Source organism: Ruditapes philippinarum, unplaced genomic scaffold (genome assembly GCF_026571515.1).
Source record: "Ruditapes philippinarum isolate M1 unplaced genomic scaffold, ASM2657151v2 ctg589_1_1_1_1, whole genome shotgun sequence".
Classification (NCBI taxonomy): Eukaryota; Metazoa; Mollusca; class Bivalvia; order Venerida; family Veneridae; genus Ruditapes; species Ruditapes philippinarum.
Window position 1 is genome coordinate 341,081 of NW_026866516.1, and position 23,454 is coordinate 364,534.

Here is a 23,454-nt window from a genome sequence, read left to right on the forward strand (position 1 = left end):
TTTTAAGGAAATCCAAAAATAATTGAGACATCTTCTCTACTTAAGATGTCTTGGTATGTAACACTATAATATTTCTATACATAATCCATCTTTATAAAATATTTCACATTATACTTCAGTCACACCCAGTATTTTAATATATCTTAACAATATTGTAATACAATTACGAGTTGATCCAATTACTATTCCCACTATAATACAGAGCTTTTCACATAATTATCAACTATCAATTTCAAAATGATCATTCTAATACACTCCATTATCAACCTGTCAATAAATTTTCAATAGCTGATCTTTTTGTCAATTTTATCTGTAATTTTATCGATGATCAAATTTTTCAATCTTATTAATAATTCACGCCAACCACTTCCGTTGGAGAACAAATTGATATGACAGCCGATGTTACTATGGAAGTTCCGCCAAAGTTAAACTGCGAACTTGCAGCCATATAAACATTATTTTGTTTGTTTATGTCATACAAACAACAGAACACAATGACTCCGAACACAAATATCTTTCCCTTAAGGCTGTTTTTATGAATGAACGAACATGTTTTCTGGTGGTCAATGGCTGTCGTAGACTATATTGGAAACTTAATGGTAATTTATGTATTACGCAATATTGATTGTGCGGCCACTAGACATCTAAGCATTACACTTTACCAAACAATTGATTCTAATGATATTTAATCACTTAGGCAAACAATCAAGTGGTATGGTAAATCCCAAACACAAATTTACGGGGAATTTTGTAAGAAAAAATCTATGCAAATCAGTTACTACTTTGTAATACAATGTAAACACTATTGATAGTACTACATCAGCCAACAGGATTCGACTTGTTTGTGCACATGATATTTTCCATATAAAGTACACAATAAATTTATACCACAAATGACTGAAAAACAATTAGGAACAATTAAATTTTGTATTAACATGACCAATCATCATAATCCGCCATTCTAAATTGATATCCATTAGATCATGTATCTTTTAGAAACTTTTTAAATTAGTAAACCAATGAAGAATGCAATCTTTAAATCTTACATATCATATGACAACATTATTGCCTTAAATTTATTTATTTATTTACTTACTTATTTATTATTTTAATAATAAGTGTACATTCATTAAACTTCTATTTTATCAATTATTTAATGTTTTTCAATAACATCTTTTCCAAAATGTTTATATGTTTTTATATATCTACTATTACCAAGGTTTAATTGTAAATGAATAACCTGTAAAACAAATATGAAAAAAATCTAAAAACTTAAAGCTGTAACATTATAAAACCTTACATACATACAAAGTATCTGCTATCTACTAAGATCCTTATTGTTTATATCTATGGTATCTGTATTTATCAATTATTATGAATATTTCTTTAATTCTTAAATTTCTCTTAAATTCAAACAAATATTTCAAGTTCAGTATCTGATTTGAGTCAATATCTCAATAAAGTTAAAGTCCATTCCAAACTTTCATATTAAAGTTATCAATCATAATTATTTCCAATGTCTGACATCATCGATAATAATTCCAATAATTCTGTTACATTAATTAACTATATTCTATAATAATCATAATCTTTCCATTGTCCATCATCTGGCATTCTGCAAGGAGACATACTAACACCTGACTTTTTTCCTTTCTTAAACTAGAACCAAATAATTCTTGTTATAACAAAACAAAGATGATATTAAAACCACAACCTTAAACTGAAACCAAGTTATTCTTATTCAAATTAAACTGCTATCATTGAATATCTGTGAATGATGTGATTAACGAAATAATATCGTGTTAAACACAATTATAAGGTAAAATCTTGATTCAAAATATGGTGCCACATATTTTAAGAACAATTATTATCTCATGACAACAAAATTAAAGATTAACAACTCTGACAAATAAAATATCCCAAACATGAATGGTCAAGAAAATGTTCCCGATATCATCTGTTTCCCTGTTATCTATCCTGGAGACGATCTTAACGACAATACAAATATCATGTATAGTTCCTACATATAGCTCAGCAAACAAAGGCTTTAATAGCAAACAACGTGGACAAAAGGACGAAATTTCTACCAACCAATCAAATAGGATAATACTCCAAACGTTGAACGAAAGAAAACTTATTGAACTTTTGCGAAGATAAATTTACGCTAAATAATGTATATTTATCATATTGGTCACTCAAATGTCAAATCTTTTCAGGCTGTAAGACCTTGGATTAAGTTTTGAAATAGATACCCATTTAAAATCTTCACATCTCATGCAGATATATCTAGGCTATAGGAAGCCAACTGGGAATATGACATATTAAATTTAACTTAATACCCTTTTAATGGAAATGTGATCACAATTTCTTATGAAAAATCTACCATTATGAAAAGTTAAATGAAATTTGCTCTGCTTTAGTACAGTATGGTACTAACATGCTAGTTATAAGAAAAACTTGCTCTACTGGAGAATTTAGACCCCAATGCTTGTTCAATGTTATTTTATATGATGATAACAAAATCCCTGAAGTTCAGAATGGACTTTCCAGAAATCATAGCATGACTAGTCCAATTTACACAAATTCAGCAGGAAATGGTTACTCCAAAAATGGTATGATCCTTGAACAGAACTGCCAATCTAGTTCAGCTATATAATTTCATATGAATGAATATGCCACTTTATTAAATCAGGTACGGGAATCGCACTTGCAATAGTGATGGGCAAAATTGTTTGATGCGAGAAATGCTAACAATTTACATACAATAACTGCAATAATACAATATGGTATTAATGGCATTCTTTTTATTAAATTCTTCATTGCATTCCATTTTTAGTGAAAATAAATATATCTGATTTAAAGAAAATTTGTATGCATTTCTTTTGTAGATCTTGCCATGCAGAACCAGTGCACGTCAATGTATAACTGAGCAATTAAAAAATTAATCATGTATGCCAAAATACGGTCCCTATGTCTGTAGATATAATTGATAATCTTTGTCATATACAAAAAATATCGCAACACAAAAGGGCAAACTAGTTGAAAATACGAACCAAATGCAATTTTTTTTATATGTCAAAGAGCAGAAAATTTCTTTAGTAATGTCACATATTAGTGTTATTGCCCTTCAATGCACAAGAAAGATTCTCTTCTACAATTGACTTTATAGTACTGAATTGAAAACCTTGACAATAATTTTTAAGGAACAACAGTTACTGCTCTAAAATTTCGATCTTTTTCAGAATTTCTGTCATGGTTTACAAAACATATCAGAGAAAGTTGTAATATTGACTTGCCTATAAGCCACAAGTATGGAGCTAACCCGAAGGCCAGGTTCACAACAATCTAGTTACATAATAACCAGATCTCAGCAGACCTTTTTATGGACTGTACTTAAAGATTCCCAGGCTATCAGCAAGGCCCCCTAAAGGAGCCCTCCCCCTGTTACCCTCGTAACAATCCAAATATCCTTCACCATTGGTTGGTCCTTAAGGGGGTAAGGGTTTGATCCCCAGCCAATAACCTGTGCTTAGATTGAGCATTTTGATTCCCTTAGATTGAGCATTTGGATTCCCTTAGATTGAGCATTTGGATTTCCTTAGATTGTCCTTTTTGATTCCTCACATTAAAGAAAATTATATACAGTTATATATTCAAAATAGCATAAGCCTATGTTGAAAATTTAACATGGCTTGTATTGTCAAAGATCCATAAATAGTAGGGCTCAATATAATTTAATAGTGTCTTGACATTTTGTGAACATGTTACAACAGTGATGAAAAATGAAGCCAATAAGTATTAAATCAAATATGGTTCAGACTACATTGTATATCATGAAATAGGGTATAAGAATTTCCTGGTTTCTTCAATAAACTCTTGAAATAACAAACAATGGAAAAGAAAAGACAACATTATAAAATGTTTTCGGTCAATTATGAAAATTATTTTTATTGTAAATGTTATCTCAAGGCATAAAAATCTAAATCTCATAAGAATGTAAGTAAATATTACATATAAATGAGTTAAGATTGTGCTATAAGTATGCAATGCTGATTTAACATTTGCTGATTCCTATATTGTTCTGTTTTGTCAACATTATGCAGCTATTTTTCTCTGTTTAATCACTTGGAAAATAATCATTTTAAAGCTTTAGGAGTCTTTGAAAAATATTTCTGATTGACTATCTAAACCAAAATATTACGTAATAATTATATTCTTTCAATTTATAAAAATAACCATTCATTTTAAAGGGCATGGTTTTCAATGGGTTTTGCCAACAGCAAATGGATCTAAAATCCTGGTCTCATTGTCATTCATTTTGGCATAATTTTCATTTGTGGACAAACCCATGAGACAAAAGTTTTATACTTTTTTGTTCCTCTTTTATAATTACTATGGCTTTAAAAGTGAAATATGAATTCTGAAATTGATAAGCATTTTCATTAAATTATCAAGTTTTCCATGGTATTCATGGTTTTTAGTTACATATTGAACAGTTAACAAAAGGCTGTATCCAATATTGGCAGCACATGGTTTTAGTTAGATATTGGACTGTTAACAAAAAACTGTATCCAATATTGGCAGCACTTGGTTTTAGTTAGATATTGGACTGTTAACAAAAGACTGTGTCCAATATTCGGGCAGCACATGGTTTTAGTTACATATTGGACTGTAAACAGAAAGCTTAGAATATTGTCCAACATTGGCAAGACAATCTTTTCTGAACTACAAATCAAACTTTTCATAAAACTGATTTCTCACAATTCACAAAATAAAAAAAAACCACATAAATTCTTGTTCAGATATGAAACCACCAAATGTAAAATAAAGCTGGCCTTAAAATCCACTTAAACATTCACAGTGTGCCGCTCATCAGTCAAAAAGCAAGTGTTCAGTACATATCTCCCAACCTATCAAAAATTTATTGTACCCTGGGGCAGAAGCCATTAAACAACTTATGTTTGCATTTATATAGTAAATGAACTTCAATATCAATTTTATATATTTTCCTTGCATTTAAACTTGTGGGGGCCCCCCTAAAATGCAAGTGGCATTAAATCTTACCAAAGCTACTTGAAAAATGTTCAAAAAAACATGACTGATTTGGGTATAATAAGTAGTTGCCACTCATATTAACCTGTACTGTATATAACATACACAACAACTTAAAGATTAAATTTGCTATTTGTTTTAAATATTTCAAAGGAGATTGTTTTTCAGATATCTCTTTGTAATAGGTCAATCTAACCCTGATGTTTGTTGGTTTAATGGTAGCTAGTTGCAATGTTGCCAACGTTAAGCCTGCTGCCTGAAACTGTTTCTTACCCATGTGACCAGTATAGACCTTGATCAGTTGGCACGAGATGGATCATAGTCTGCACTGTTCCTTGTTCAGACAGTACATACAGGTAAATTGAATTTTCCCTTAAAAATGATGAATCGTTTTCAGATTTAAAGATGGACAAGTCCATTTAAGATATGGCATGGTATTTGGGTGTTGTTGACTGTTCAATAATTAATGGCAGCAGGCAAAAAACCTTTGTTTTACAGAAATGAATATCCAAACATTATCAGTTCTGAGCTACTAAGCAACTAAGCTTAGGGTCTTAGGCCTGAGTCGGAGAACAAGTTGTGCAATAACAGTGATAATACCATAAAATATGCTTGCATAATAGTTGTTTCAGCCTTTGATGCTTCAAAAAATGATGACTAAATGACTTTGACAGGGAAGGCGCAACATAAACCTTTCATGTTTAAAGCTTAATATCCAACTTAGTCAACATTCTATCTCTCCAACTTGCCTATATTATCATTAACTTCTCATTAAAATGATGCACAATGTCTATTCTATATGTCTAATGTGCATTCAATGTAATTAATATTCAAAAATCATGTCAACTTTACTCGCAATCAACATCCTTTAGGTTTATTTATTTACATTAGGTTCTAAGGTTATATACTGTAAATCATAGAACAACCAGTCGGCAAAATATATTCTAAACACAAATCGCAATCAATTTTCTTTAAATATGACAACTTATTATTTGTTGGGCTTTATAAAGTTGTCATTTATATTGAGTGTGAAATGTAGTCTGAAATACAGAGAATTAAAAGCTTGTTGTGAATGTGGACTAAACTATAATTTTCTTTGCTATCAATTCAGACTTTTTCGTCAATATTTTTTTTTATCGTAACTTACAACAATAGCATTGTAGTCACTTGACTTTAACTATATACAAGTCATATCGAAATTAATAAAATGTTTATGGTATAAATCGTTTCAATACTAAACATTTATAAAATCACTTAACATCAAGCTACATATTGATATCAAATCTTTGTTGACATTTCCACTATGACATCGTTTCAGCTTAAACATGACTTTCATTGTCCGTAATGTTCTGTAGATCGTTTTATTGTCGTGGAATAATTTACTTAATGCTACGGTCCGCTTCTAGCAGGACAATTCAAATATTGACCAATGCTTTACGTGAATGGGCAATGTTTGAACATGGCTCTAGAGATGTCATTCAGAAACACAGTAAATCATCCTTACAATATATAAAATTTCAACCCATCTGACCAAATAGTGCAATTCAATAAAATCTTTCAACTCTTTCCATATATAATAATTTTATGTGAAAAATAACTTCTTCTGAAATATCTTGGTGTCATTAAATATCATATTATTGCCTAAGGGAAGATAAATATCAAGATAGCAGGGTTGTAGTTTTTTTGGTTTTTTTTCTCAAATATGTCTTGAAATATTGAATGTATCTAGTGTTACCTCAACCATACATGACTTAAATTTTGCTTGTGTTTTTAAATTTAGAATGAATTTATTAGCACTCAGTATTAATACACCTTCTTGCAGCAGTCAAACTTTGAGGACAATTATTTTAAAATCAGTAGAAATTAACTAAAAATATATGCAGCAGTGATCGTTTTAAAGCTTTTCGGCTAAAAAAAATCAAATATAACAATTGTTCTCTCACATCTGAAATTGTCATATAAAATGTACATCAAAAACTTTGTGCAAAAATAAATCAACATTTGAATTTTCTCTGCAACAACTTTTATGAGGTGCACAATGTTTCATTTACATGTACACGTAATGAACCAAGTAAAAATCATCATTTTTCTTCTTTTCTTATTTTTTCTCCACCTGGCTGTATCATTTTAGGAGTATCATATGATCATATGTCTTTGTTTTCTTTTATAATATTATAGGGGATATTTTGATATGAATGTAGACGAATCAGGTATCATATCCATAGCAACAAAGAAAAAATAATCGCAGAATTTCAATCTCACTAAAATATTCTGAATAAAAAAAAAATATTAGAAAAAAAACCCTCAGTCATTGTGTTCTTATTGTTCATTATTCTTTTCAAAATTATGGAACAAACTGTAGAATGATATTTTACATGAAGGCACTCAAAGAATGTCTCGACTCTTGGGAAGCTTTTTGTTTCCACGGCAACCATCAAACACTGTCAAGGGATTACAGTCCAATAGAGATAATGGAAGTGATTGAGCTCAGGAAACTTGATTGACTTCAAAATCAATATAAATACCTGTATCAGCCAATACTAAATTTCCTCTAATAAGCACACCCTATAAAAACACTAAAAATGACAATATCGCAGCTGCGGACAAAACATATTAAATTTATATATATATACAACTGATTCGATACTTATACTAAAGATCTCCTAAGAATATGTTTTATAGTTTTATATGTCATACCTCTCAAGTCTATTTTAGAAATTAAAATTTCAAATTGACACAATTTCACCAAACTTGCCTTAAAATAGTTTAAATAAATGATTTTCTGTTGAAAATTGTTCTGTTTTTGGAGCAATAAAATATCAAATTGATATGTAAAACAGTTACGTGACACTTATATCTCCACAAGGGAACAATTCATGAACAAATACTGACAATACTTTGAAAATGATCTTTAAGACTTTATTTTTTAATAGTCAGTACTTATTTCTAGAAAATAATGACTCTTGTAAATAATATCATTTATAGGTGACCGGTTCTATTTTTGTTCTTTTTTTTGTTTTGTTTTCTGGTGCATACATGAGCTCTTTTTTGCACTCTTCTGGGAGGAAGGTATGTAATATGGTCTTAATTTTACAGTATCTGATTGGCCATTTCAAATTCAAAAATTTAAAATCAGCCAATGAAAAGGCTGAATTTATTTCAGACTGGTTAAGTCAGACTGTGTGCAGCAATTTGAAGTCAGGCTGGGTCAATTTGATGAACTATGGTAACTTACCTTAGCTGATCAACTTTCCTTTAACATGCGGACATTTCAAAGGAGTAATAAAACATAGAATGGTGATAGAATTGCTATATAAAGCCTTTAAAAGATGATCATTACCATTATCATAAATTGATCTCCCTCTAATTATCTGTCACAAAATGAGAAAATGTTATTATATAGCATTACAGCAGTAAGATAAAAGACTCAAAAGACATCCTTAATAATCACTGAGCTGCCGTGCAGATAATTTCTAACTGAACTCTATAAAGGTTACCATAAATAGATAGAAGCCGGCAATCAGGCAGTTATAAATTGATTAACTATAGTGTCAGCAGGCATTGATTTGGCCAGGAAACCAGAAAAAAAGGATTAAGGTTTAGTATACCGTTTTTTAGATACCCATTTGACAGAATTGTGTTAACTGACATAAGAAGCTGACATTATATCAATTATATATCAATTTACCAATTATATCTATGAAACATCAAGTTATCAATAACATTGTACGTAAGTGCATTCAGTGCAAAATAGTAAAATGGTAAAAAATCTATTTGAAAATAGAGAATACAGTAATTAATTGCACGAGGAATGAAAAAGCTTCATGGGGGAAATGAGTTAGAAAAAGTCTCAAGGGGTAAAACGGTGTGAGTTATTAAACGTTGTACAGTTCATCGTGTTTTTTTTAATTTTAACTTGCTGATCGACACATGATTCAACCAAAAGCAAGATTTTTTTTTGTATTTTTGACAAATATAATGAAATGTAAATTGGTGTTATGTAACTCTCACTGCCACACAATTTCAATTCAGATTATCATTTCAAGTAGTAAATATGATGTCAAAGTCCTTGCCTTGCTTCTAACTGTTTCAGACTTTAAACGCTACAATTATCTTTTTAACTACAAAACTGGTATTTGACATGTTTTAAGATCAAGTCAAAGTCATACACTATCCACTTCAATTATAGAAAACCATTAAAGCATTCTTTGCCACTGATATACAGGATTTTCCATTTGAAAAAACACTTTTTGTCCTCAATTCACTTACAAAATTTGACCTTGACCCTTAAACAATACCACTTATATGGTCTACTTAATAGTAGTAAAGCTGCACTTGATTTTCATTGTAAATACTTATAAATATTACGGAAATACTCATATCTGTAAAATGCATCAACTTTCAACAATGAACAACAAAAATGCATTGATTTTACGAGGCTTAGTTTACCAAGAGACCATCTAGAGTGTTTTCCCGCTTTTTTCAATCAAACAGGCTGTTTTTTTAAGTTGGGTTGTAACTTGAAAAATTTAGATCAAGTATCGCACTGTGTTTTTTCAACCTTTGGTAAAATATTCATGTGATTTATTGACTTTTTTCTACATGAGTTAAGTTGAACATTTCCTGTAGCATTAAGCCCCTTGATCCTTCAAGAGTGCTATATATATTGTTTATTGACTTTATTTTTGTCTTATAGATCAGAGGGAGTACATTTTATTTATTTAAAGTATCTGAACCTGATATAAGTTTTCCTAGCTTCACCCTGGACGTAATTATTATTTATTTCATAGGATTTTTGTATTTTCATGTTGTAAGAAGAGCAAATGGTGGGGATGAGGGAGAATAAGGTGGGGTCGCGGGAAGAAGGGAGAGGATTATCTGGTCACATTCCAAGAAATAATCACTGTTTTCACAATTTGGCAAATGTCAAATTGAAACTTCAAAATTTCTGAAGGGAATTGCAACTACTGGTATTTAATTTCAAATGTCAAAAATACATATTTTAGCGAATTTCGAAGCATCTTATATATTTCAACCAATTTCGAAGCACCTAAAAATCCCCAATCTCAAAGGGGAATTAGTCACATTTCCAAAATTATGAGCAAAAAAGAAAACAACACTGTTTTACCATTAACATTAGCTTTAAAGTTTGTATTTTAACAAAAATAAATTCCACCAGTTAATTAGTAAAAAAAGTTTTTGTTTAAGTACTCGACTTAAGATTTTTACATTTTGTCAGTTTTAATCTTAAGGACTAACACAACCTGGCAATTGTCAAGTGTCTGATAAGATAATTTTTATATAGTCTTCTTCACCATTTGATAAGAGGGAACAATATAATGTCAACAGGACAGATATGGCAAACGTTCAAGCCCTGCTTATAAATATTCTAAATTGTCAATTTATGAACATCGATCCATAAATAGCTATAATAATAAAAGTTCAAATCTCACTTTAAGAGAGTAAAATTACTGTTTAACGATGATCAAGTCAGAAACAAATTTGTATAACACTTTATTTACTTTGATTTCAGCTATATTTTTGTGACAGAAAAAATATGTGGAGTTAAAAAAGTCTCTATAAAAATTGAAAAAATTTCCAGGAATGCTAGTTTCTTGAGATATTTTTGTGCAAGTAAAAAATTAAAATTTGCTCCAAAACTAAACCAAAAAATTAATTTATAAAAACTTGCAGGGAAGGGGAAACAAGATTGAGAGGTAATCTGACTTGGCATATGGCCAGTAAAGGCAGTACTTGGATTTTTTTCTTTTTGCATTATTGTTAGGTATAAAAATTTAGCAAGGTATCTTAAATGCAATAATTGTAGAAATTTACTTGAAACAAAATAACAATAAATATTGAATATTTTAAGACTGTCACTGACCTTTCACAATCTGAGATATTACACAAAATTTTCTAAATTTTCTCACACAGAAATTGCTGATTTTGCAGTACGGTACTAGAAAACATAATAAAAAGGAAAGGACGCAAATCTGCGAGTTTCCACCGTCTCTGGAAACAGTTATAACTTAGATTGTCTGCAAAACTTGCCATTATTTTCAAATACACCCAACAACACATATGGAAAACTCATCTTCTGCAATATTGAGTAGTTTTCAATACAGGTCTTTAAACTGGAAGGCATGTGTCAAAACTACTGAGATGGTTTTAACATATTTTCAAGCTCAATTTACCAAGACTTTCTTCAAACTAAGGACTGATTTCTAGCTTCTCTGAGAAAAACTTTATAATGAATTCTTCATTACATTGCTTTTCTTTTTATTTCAAAAAAAAACTTTTTTTCTTTTCTTTTTTCTTTACAATTCTTTTTCTCTCAAAAATTCAAATTTAGTGTAGTTAATTCAAAAAACACTGTTTATAGATCTAATATATACAATGTATTAAGATACCATGATCTATGAATTGTAAATTCATATGTATCAAAATAATAAAAACAACAACATAAAAAACATATTAAATTCCCTCTTTTCTTTGTTAAATTAAGAACAACAATGTCAGAAAAGTCATTAAACTCAGTTTGTATGAAGAAGAAAAACAACTGACTGAAATAACTTTCTGGACTAAAAAAACACCTGGGATAACTTTATAAAACTGATATGAAAAACAATTCAAGGAAAATAGTTTCAAATAAACAATTAATTAATAAGCCAAAGATGTTCTACATTTTTATAAGGATACTAGCTATATAATGATTGTTTGTATTTTATTTTATTTTTCTTCTTTAGGTTTTTTAAAATCTTACTGGGGCTAATTACAATGATCTTTTGTATAAATCAGTGGTACATGTGTAAAATGTTGTCATTGTATATCAGAAAACAATAGATTGTACATTTTTAATACAATTTATCACCTCAATTAACTGTCAGCAAATAGAATAAATATTTCATTGACATCTTTTTAAAACAGCACACAAAGATGTATAGAAAAAATGCCTGAATTGAAGAGGGGAGGTAACTCGAAAAGTTCAAATAAAGCATAAATTTATAAAAATGAATATTCATTTCATATTTACAGAATTTGAGTATTATAATTAAGCAGGCAATTTAATCACTGGTCGCTGTCAAATGTTAGCTTATCACCTTATAGGTTACAACTCCTTTGAAAATTTTACAGCATCTATAATGATTTAACTGTTGAAATCTCAGTGATTTTGTAAATATATTAACTTACATTTTTTTTTATATAAAATGATAAATCTTGTTATTTCACTATATGTATATGTGAAAGTAAAATTAGAAATCCATCCATGCATTTAAAATACTTACAATAAAACAGGATAGATATAATACATGTATTTATAAATCTGCCATTATCAAACATTTTTCATCTCATTAACTGCATAGCTAGTAAGCTATATTATACTTTTAAAGTGTTTACCAAACAATGCATTAGCTTGACAATATGGGAATGTCTTTGAAATAAGGAAACATGTTAAAGTATGTACTAATTAATTGCAAATAACACGATCAGAGTACTTGTTTAACCTTATTTATTTTCAGATTAAGAGAGTGAGGCTAGGAATTTTTATCTGCGGGGAAAAAAATATCAGTCTGGCCTTGATTGCATACATTCATTTTTTAAACATTTTTTATATAATAAGTTATAATTAAGAGTTAATCGCAAAAGTGATGTAGCTTCTTCTTTGGCTCTTTGGGTTACATTATTTTTGATAATCATCATCATTTTGCCTTTTTAACCAACATCATTATACATCCGAGAAATGTGTAACAACTTAATAACTTGTATTTATTACCTGTTAACACATGTTTTTGATATTATTATGGAAAAATTCTTGGCTCTTATTCCACTAGCAATTTACTCGCTGCTTTAGAAGTTGGCTATAACACCCTGCCCCCTGGTGATTTTTCGTGGGAACATCAGTATTACACTAATACCAAGTTCCTCTCCCTGGATATAATATGTATTACAAAGCAGACTGTTTTTAATACATACATCTAGGCAAGAAAGAAAACATTTCTTCTGCCTTTGTACTCAAAAACTTTTTATTTAATACAAAGCAAGTAGCAATTTTATATTAATTACAGATCTTCAGGGCTTTTTTCACAGGTTGGGGAAGCAGCCCAGCCCTTAATTTTGGGGAAAAAATACATGGTATATTTGCAAAAGGGGAAGAAAAAACTTGATGTCAATTCAATTTTTGGGGAAAACTGCATGATTTTAAAGAAATTTTCTTTGGGGAAGCAGCCCTATACCGGCCCCTGTTAAAGAAGGTAAAAAGGCCCTGGATCTTGCACAGCTTCCAACCACTGATATGTTTTTTTTCTGTTAATTTAAAGTCTCCTTTTTTTAAAACCTTTTATAATTTCTTGTTGACACAAATAGTATCCGCATTTTTTTCCTTAATTAATTCAACAACCACTGTAATTGAAATAATAAATGCAGTCAGGATAAAATAAAATTACAATATAAAAGAACTGTAGGACTGTTTCCTTGGTATAATTGCTTTACTTATTAAAGTTGATGCTAATGAATATCTAATTTCCAACCCAAGAATTGAGTTTTATAAGATTTAACATTTCTGCCACTTATTTAAATATAATTGAAAAGAAAAAAAAACTACAAGAATTTATCAACAGATATCAAAATAATGACATAGTCAAGGGGAGAAAAATACTGTATTTCTTAAATCACTATCACTTTTAATCAATATACAACTTATAAACATGTTGGATAAATGTCAGTCATTAAAAGGGGATAACACTTTAATAAAGCTTGTGATTTAGCAATCTTTGAGAACAAAAATTAAATATTATCATTTAAAAACTAATAATAATATATTACAAATATGGCACATGTTTTAGAGATTTACTTTTTCAAAGCAATAATGAAATCTTAAAACGCAAATATCAGAATAGGTGAGGTAAGATCGCATTATAAGATTCACTTCAGCTATTTATTTGTTCGAGCTCATATTTCAAAAGTGATCTTATTTATTCAAGCTGAATCAAAGAGTTTCAAATTATAGCTATATCTACATAACATCATGATCAAAGAGTCACAGTATTATAATTAATATATATTAAGACATTATAAAGTTTAAATTCAAATGTCTAAATTTGTGTATAATGAAATGAAAAATTGTACTGAATTATAAGTTGAAATACGTACTGCAACAAAATTTGTGAAATTTGCTTGAGGTGAAATAAATTATTAATAATATAAGTAGGTCACAACATGGAGGTCAGTGGGACATATCTTTAACCAGGTAATTATATAATCATGTAGATGCTTAATTATGATTATGTAATAATCAAACGCATGCTATCCATGTTAAATTCAAGTAAAAGTCTGACATTAAGTCGGACACATTCAAGTAAAAGTAATGTTAATTAAATGTCAAAGAATGACTAATTACTAAACAATTGGTTAACATTACATGATCACCTGATCAGTAAATATTGAAAAACAATATTCAGAACAGTGCTGATTCAAAATTCACTCAAATTTCAAAAAAGTCATTAGCATACCTTTCTTTTCTTACGTTTCACACCTGGCATCTATTACAAATGATACATGGATTGAACAGGAATCATTATTTTCTCATGTATATACATACAGTACCGGTGAAGTGTCCCATTTAAAAACGCTTAATTAAAGTTGTCTCCCTTTGATAAAAACAAAACTGAAAGTAACCAAACGTGCAATGTAAAATCAACAAAATTACAAACCTGTTTTGCTTCTCTGTAACGCTTAAAAGCCTCTTGTAATGAAATATTGTCATCTGCCTTATTGTCCGTTACGATGTAATTTGTTTCATATGTTGTATACTTAAAATGTACAGCATTTTCTTGTTTAGAAACTGTCAGATTCTGATCAGAGTCGGCCATGTTGTTTGTTTACAGTGAGGAACGCCGGATGTAGATTAAGATTTGCTATAAACTTTATAAATAATGAACACATGGACAGTATATATTTATCAAGATTCTTTAATTTTGTAAATAAATAACTTCAAGCATAAATTATGCATTTATTTGGCCTTGGTCTCTATTACGAGCGATAAGCAGGTACTTGTTTTTATTATAAACAAACCTCCCTAACAACGACAAACACATTATTACATTGGGTAGTACAATGTATATTAACCAATCAATATTCATGATACAACTGTATTCTTTGGCACTTTATCGAACGAATATTTTTATGATGGATAGAATTTATATCGGATCTATTTTTAGATTTTTTAAATAGATTCGATCAACGTACAAATCAGCTGATTAGGGCTTTCAACTGAATTTAAAGCAGCTAAATTAAATGCCGAACAAAAAGCTGACCGTTTCTAACAACGAATTAGCTTTTACTTCATATGTGTGAAACTGAATTAAAGGAGTATAAAATTTGTCATTATATATACAGTACATAGTATATTTTGCCACTATAACTACATTTCAGATCACATGTATCAGCCGTGAAATTCTAATAAAAAAATAAAATATAGCATTTTTTTACTGTAATTGAAGAAAACAAAGTGTAATTCTCAGATTAATTCCTTTTTAGATAAGCGAAATGTACAAGTTCAGGCCTTAAGATATGTACAACCTTTTATCAATTCAACACCTATGCTGATAAACTATTCAAAAGCAACAAAAATATGCACCTTGCCTAATTATAAATATTCACACTCCAATACCATACTGGACAATCAATTCAGGATATATTCATATATTTAGTTTTATGTAATTTAACTGTACAGAAATATTTTAGCCGGACATGAATCTTACACATTTCTAATTTACATATACAATTTACTGTAAGAATTAGTTCCTTGTGAACAGACATTCTTTTCTGCGATTTGATCAATGACATTTCAATGCCTGACATGTAGAATTCTAGGGTACATGTATATCTTATTAAAACAAGACATAGTTCGTATATTGGTAGATAAAAGGTATCTTGAAAACGTATTTCAATTAAACAAAACATCTCAAAATGCTAACCCATTTCATTTCTTAATCTGATGAAAGGAATATATATTTTTCGCCAAAATCAAACAACAATTACCTCCGCCATATCTAGGATATGACAATGAGAACATTGCTATATGATAATATCAGATATATATGTCTTGTAACCTTAGCAACAATAAACATTCACGTACATCAGAGTAAGTGACATACATTTTATCAACTCTTTAATGCTTGTGAACAAGAACGTATTCATGATAATAATTGGCTAGATGGATACCACATTAAATAGATCTGCTATCACTTCATTAAATTTAGATGAAGCGCCCGTGAACTATTGAATCGTCGCGTGAGGCGATAAACTACGGCCTCAAAAGGAATTTTTAAGCATCATTATAGGAAAACATAATGTATAATTCGTGTTGCATGGATTAATGGTGCGTACAGTAACGTTCACCAGGGTTTCTATGGTGACGAGCGAAAGCAACACTGCAGGATCGAAACTACCCTTTGGCGAAACGATCAACACAAAAAAGCAGTGATGGATTGTGGATAAATGCAAATGTAGAAACTGTTGATTTTTCTTCATTAAAATAAGGCCAACACCTTGCTATGATATTAAAATATTTTTGTATCTTTTTTGTATAAGATCAAGCTATGACACTGTATGGTACCGCTGCTTTCATTGGCTCTATAATGATCGATCACCATTCCCGTGCCGACATGTACACTTTTGTATACATATTGCTCAGTCGTGCATGAAATACTAGTGATTTTTATAAAACTTTCCAAATTTAGCTTTTCAAGAGCATTGAATAATATGAAAGAACCAGGAAATACATGTACATACATGAATACGATGTAGGTGAACAAGACCTTATCAATCACATATATTTTCATTTGTTATCAATACGCATTCTTGTCATATTCCCCAAATGGAACACTATTGCACAAGACACACTACTTTTGTTCAGTGTTTTCATGTATCATATATGCCACATTGCCATTATTTTCTGCCCTTTTTTGAGGGGTTATCTTATTAAGACTAAATGAACAAAATACACGGGTTTCCTCCTATAATTATTTGCCGGTAACAATAACTCAGTGCTTAGTTCTCAGAAAAATCGGCGTCTCAGACTATAAGAACCCTTTATTAATTAAAATGGGTGTTTTTTTTTACAAGGACTTTGTCATGGGTACTGTACTGGGGTGATCTGGTTAATGTGTTTGGTTATCATAGCTCTACTCCTTCAAATTATGTGGCCTGATAAACTATGGAGATTAGAGAATAAAAGGGTTGTCAAGAATCGCCGATTGCCTAGCAACATGGCAGCCAGACTAGACATTTCAAATTCAATGGAATATTGCAGTAATAGTCGAATATTAAACACTTGTTCACCTTCAGGGCATCAATAAAAGATGAAGTAGCATTTGATGTTTGCAACATCTAGAATATGTGGCAGACATCTCTACATCCATCATGTAGAACAGCTTTTTTAAAAGTAACTTTGAAAGATATAGTCTGATCTAGATTCTAGCCTGCACCTTTTTTGCTTAATTGCAATGGTTCACGAGTCAGTAATTTTTACCCAACTTTATCAAATGTTCGACAAAAATGAAATGTGTATGATTTGAAGGCAGACATTTACTAATAATTTCATTTTCGCCATGTAAAAAGCCATAAACATTCAAGATTTTGTCATTGAAACCGCCGAAATATTCAAAATGTTAATATGAATCTATATATCACAGCAAACATTTAAGATTAATTGCTGTAATTTTCCTTCCTCCGATGGGTTGGAACGAGATTATTTCATTTTCACCAACATTAAACACAGTTTAAAACTCAAAATTGCCAGCAAGGCAATTTTTTTTTGTAACCACTCTTCCCATTTATATCCACTTTTTTGGTCCTACATGTACTTTACAATCTTTTGATCTTTTAACTAAAATAGTTTGATACATATACATGTATAAATTTCAGTTTCACCAGATCTACACATATAAAACCACGAAATATTACACTCCATGTAATATAATAATGCCTTCTAATAATGTTTCTACATTCTTAATTAAACACCGATTTTCATAATTAAATAAAATTTCTGCTTAAGCCAGTGGGTGCTGCGGGGCATGTTGGCTTACCGAGCCTGCAACAGTTTCTTTCACTTTTGCCGCGTTGAACAACATTTTGACTATTAAATTGTTTCTGACACCTAAACCATAACATTTGAATATCTATGTTTGTTTTGAAACATAATGGTATGTGCCACGAAATTGTACTTGTTCGTATTACACATGAAAGGGCAATGGTAGTAACGATTGCCATTCAGAAAATGGAATATACGCATAAAAAAACTAATTTTTCAAAAACTCTCTGAACACTTATACAACAAACAAATCATAAACATTAGTAAGAGATCAAAACTTGATAATATATATATGAATATTGTAATACCCGTAATAACTTTTGTTGCAAAATGTCATAAACTAACTTAATACATTCACCTTGAACCTATGGTAATTTAGTTTTTCCATATGTGAATATGTGATTTATAAAATAAACACCAAACGTTAGAAGTTCATCAACTTTGTGCAATAGATGGTTATTTATTAATTGTTTTTAGAGAGGTTTCTAAAATATATCAAAATAATTAAAGTATGTACATGTATTAGATTTTAAAATTATATACTTTGTATCATAATTACGCTTGTGTTACAACTCAATTATATAAGATACCAAAGTAAGCCACCGGATAATAGATAGCTTTGATCATAATCAAAATATATTATTGTTCCTGAAAATAAGGTTATGGAAATGAAGCTTCCGAATTAGCAGGTATGAAAATAATTTAGCAAAATTAAAAAAAATCATCGAAGTTGTTTTCTGGTATATTATGTTATAAAGCATGCATATAATTTGAACAGCACTCATTGCCAAAAACAAGAGAAACAAACAAACAAACAAAACAAACCAAAAAAATGACACATGTTTCAAACATCAGTTTCTCAAAACTATATGAATACACATTAAGGTCTAATGTTAATCTACGTTCTTTCTAGCACATCTTTCATTGATTAAAATCACATTTTCTGACGTTATGTTACGTACAATTCATGCTGAATATTTTTTTGGAAAATGTGCTATAGCCGGAGAAACTCATATTTGATATACCGTTTCACATAAAATAACAAGTAAACAACAAGCAAAGCATGCACATGTGGTCATAGAATCAAAATAAGTATACAATCATTAGAAGCCTAATCCATATATAAAATATTGCATTGTTTACAGCAAATGCTGCTCAAATATGTTGTCTATGGGCGTTCCTATTTACATGTACAGACATTTGTCATATTTGTAAATTAGCCGGTAGTTCCTTTTTATATTTCATCATGTACGTATTTGTACATGTATTTGAATGGTCTTAAATAAAGAAGTTGAAACCTATGCAAGTTTAACAATTAATTTCATTTGGATGATTTGTATATACATTGTACATAGTGTCAAATATAAGCAAAAAGCTTGTTTTTTTCCTTTCTCGTCAAAAAATGACGTTATACAGCAATGAATTGTGTGGCTGTACAAAAATGTATTTTGATAGAAATTTTGATATTAAATGAAGCTCAAATAATTTCATTCAAAATGTCAAAATATAAATATATCTAAATAATGTTTAAACAACAAATTAGGTATTTAACAAATGTAAAATTTTGAACAAGAGAAAAAAAGGGTTGCTGGTTAATTTGATTGTGCTTTAGTTCAAAGAAAGTAGCTTGAAAATTTCACTACCGTCCATGGACAAGGTCAATCAAATAGAACCTGCAACACTGTACTGAAGGACCTTCAATGATTCCAAGTTTCATAAAATACATACAATTATACTCCTGGAACTAGTTAATTTTACAACAGGGTAAGTTTCGATCACGAAATAAAACAAATTAATATGATTAAAAGTAGTGTCACATTTATTCAATAAACTAAATAATTCATGAATTGTTTCAAATTTGATTAATAAACTCCCAATAGGATTCAATTACAATTTAATATGATCCCATCTTACATAATCAGAATACCACATCAGACATTTCTGTGCTGCATGTAAAGTATCAAAATGACAAGCGTTTTTACTTTTATAAAATCAACTGCCAAAACAAATTAAACTTCGCCGAAAAAAAAACACACACACTCAAAAGGGTTATGAACCCAATCTAGAAAATATGCATAAGAAAAGCATTAAATAGTAATATACGACTATACACAGTTTTTAACATAATGGCTTAATTTGTGTATGGAATATATGAAGATGGTTCGGAATTAGATATGTAGGCCATGAAGGCGATGGCAGGAGTTGTTATACAGCCAGATTTTTTAGCATACTTCAAACAACGATAAATGTAAAAAAAATGAGTACAGATTCTTTCATAATAATTCATAACATAATTCGTATAAATTTCGGATAATTTTGATATATTTTTCTTCTGTGAATATAACATAGCAATTACACATCCATTTGATCTTAATTGATGCTCCTACATTGTAAAATGATTTATTGCTTTTGTAAAAAGCGGTTTCCTCAGAAGATACATTTACAGGACTGATAGCATCTAGAATGTGCCAGTCAACATGGGAACCGCCTGTCATTTAAATCATTTACAAATTGCTTTTGTGATACAAAGTGGTTATTTCATTTCATATTCAAAAAGCTTATGAAATATTTAAGAGTTGTCCTTTTATATGTGTTTTGAATAATATTTTGTAAGTGATGTTTAAAAAAAATGTCGCCAACTCTTGATTAATATATTAGTTGATATAGAATATCTTCGTGTTTATTTCATTGCATATTTTTTTTTCTAAAAAAAAATAACACGAAGTGTTTTATGCATATTGTTTCATTTTAAATATTTATTTTCAAAATTTACAGCCAATAAAAGGGGGAAAAAGATTTTAATGTAAACCTACACACTAATATGGATATTATATGCTACATTTTATATAGTATGAATACAATAATTTGTCCCGTGTGCCAATCATCATGTAAATATTCGTACCAAAATATTTGGATAAGATCATTCAAATTATGCAATTGAATTAAATCTAAATTATTTAAGCATCCCGTGTACCCCGGCATTGAAGGGTTTTCTCCGCCTTTTTTGTTTCAATTCTCGAAGCAAAAGTCAGTTACAGAAAAGGAACGCCCATTGATACGCGATGCATTCCCTGGAAGCGATGCACATATTTGATATATGGATATGTAATAATGTTGCAAGTTTATTCTAATTCTTTAGTCTATTCTACTATATATAATAATTTGTAACACATGAAAACAAATTCGTTATTTCATTTTGATAATATTAGACCTTTCATTTTATTTTGAGTGTAGACATAAATGTAATCATAAAATCTGTATTTTGTTTTTACAAAAAAGATCTTTATCAAAATGAAATATCAAAACTTTATAGAACGACAATCTATGAGAAATTTATATCAATGCAATTGTTTATTTGATATCTAAAATAGAATGTTCCAAGCAACGTCGGAACACTCATACCCTAATTGTTATTCCATATAAGGAGTTTGGCTGTTTATTAATGTCTTAAATCAAATTTCAAAATACCAGAAGACCATTCAACTTTGATAAGCTATATTTAGATACATCCTGTATTGCATATGTAATGAAATACATGTATATAAAAGGCATAACATAATGTAGCATTTTGGATATAACTAAATGTAACATCCAAATAAATCAGTTTTTGATCAACTAGTTCTCGAGGGAATGTCTTTTAAAGTTATCAAAGGAAATGATAAAATTCTTTCATAAAACCACTGACTTTCGGGGTATTTGTCAAATTGCATTGATAAGCATTCCTCACAAATTGTTGCCAATGATGTAACTAACTAATATATGCAATAATAAAAAGTTCTAAACTTACCTGATTCTTCAGCTGATAGTGCAGCCCGCGTCTGAAGATAAGTTCTAGCAGGTGTTGATATTTTCTTTCATAAAAGTGTTGCAATATTCTGGAGGAATCACTTCACCCAAAGCTGTAGCGCTGCAGACGTCCTATACTGCTGGAACCAATTAAACCTGTCGTAAACTGATTGCGTTGGCCCCGGTAATGGTAGAAATCTCGAAGAAACACCTGCCAAATAAGAAAATAAAATGAATTATTTAAGAAGTTTCCTTTAAAGATAGGCCTGGCACGAACATCCTGATGGTGTATTATCGACATATATTCCGTACAGAGCAAGGATCTTGGTGAAATTTATTCATTATTTTAGATTAAACAGGAGGTTCAAGAGAAAAAGAATATGATTTATATATTTACACTGGCACTGTTTGCCAAATTATGAATATAATTGTAAGCTTTGCAACAGTCTTCTGCAATAAATAGCGGCAGGGAAAGTACTGCCTGGCAATGGTTGTTATTTTTTTCCCCTCACCAATGAATATTTAATTAATTCCCAGCTTTATCGCCTTTGTTGGTGCATATCTAATTGAATTTTTAACACATCTTAAAGATGTAAATTTGATATATAATGATTGTCCATCCACCTTCCGCCTTAATATAAATCTTTAAACATGTGCCTTCCAATATTAAAGACCTGGTAAAAGCGAGAAAAATATTTGTACATTTGAAAAAACTATGTGTATACAACTGATTTATTTCTACTATCTATATTTATATCTTATAATAAAATGCTTCAAAACTTTCGAATATAACATCAAGCTTTAGCTAATTTAAGTATCATGACACGGTTATTCTAATTATTTCCTAAAAGGTCATATATATATGATTTATATTGGAAAAACCGACCAGACATATTTTTTTCTTTTATGTTATGTTCCGGAATTTCATTTTTTGTTTCTTAAAAATAATGCAATTCATGAATGATATTAAAATGCTTTCTTAGACAAAAAGACGAATTTGCTAGATCTGTAAAAATAAAAATGATACAATATTTTCTAAATCATTATTTGGTCCTGTCTATGAAATATATCTTTATTAGAATAAATTTTACGGAACCGTGGAAAAAAATATAAAATGTTAAGCAATGAAGTTTATATGTGATTTTATTACACTATAATTAACCCCAGATATTAATGTACATGTAATTATATAATAGAACAAAAAAAAAAACGAATGCATTTTCTTATACAGGAAAAATGTAATTAATTATGATAAATTTTGCATCCTCACATATGTTGATCCATATTCTAGTTTTATTATTATTATTATATATATACTTTTTGCTGTACTAATGTAGTAAGATATGTTTAAATGAAATATTCTGTTCTTATTATTTCCGCTTGAACGACACGTCTGTTTAGCATATTGTTATTTAATAAACGTCATTTTTTTTGAAGAAGACCAAATGTCAAAAACTAAGAAAAACGTTCTTTAATAGATTATATACTAATACAAGAAATATATCTGATAAATAGTTGCTTAA

At 29.6% G+C, this 23,454-nt stretch overlaps 1 protein-coding gene across 4 annotated transcripts in view; it reads right to left on the reverse strand.

Annotated features, from left to right (window-relative positions):
* The window catches only part of LOC132732723 (probable beta-tubulin polyglutamylase), a 117,195-nt gene that overhangs the window by 89,812 nt on the left and 3,929 nt on the right, over nucleotides 1–23,454 (reverse strand). For 2 of the 4 annotated variants that reach the window (XM_060719200.1, XM_060719201.1), the window contains exon 1: nucleotides 14,763–15,099. In XM_060719200.1, the coding sequence (XP_060575183.1) occupies nucleotides 14,763–14,921 (159 nt within the window). In that variant the 5' untranslated portion in view covers nucleotides 14,922–15,099. Of the gene's footprint in view, nucleotides 1–14,561; nucleotides 14,708–14,762; nucleotides 15,100–21,932; nucleotides 22,143–23,454 lie in introns of those variants that run through there. The other 2 variants (XM_060719203.1, XM_060719202.1) reach the window with 2 other exon arrangements.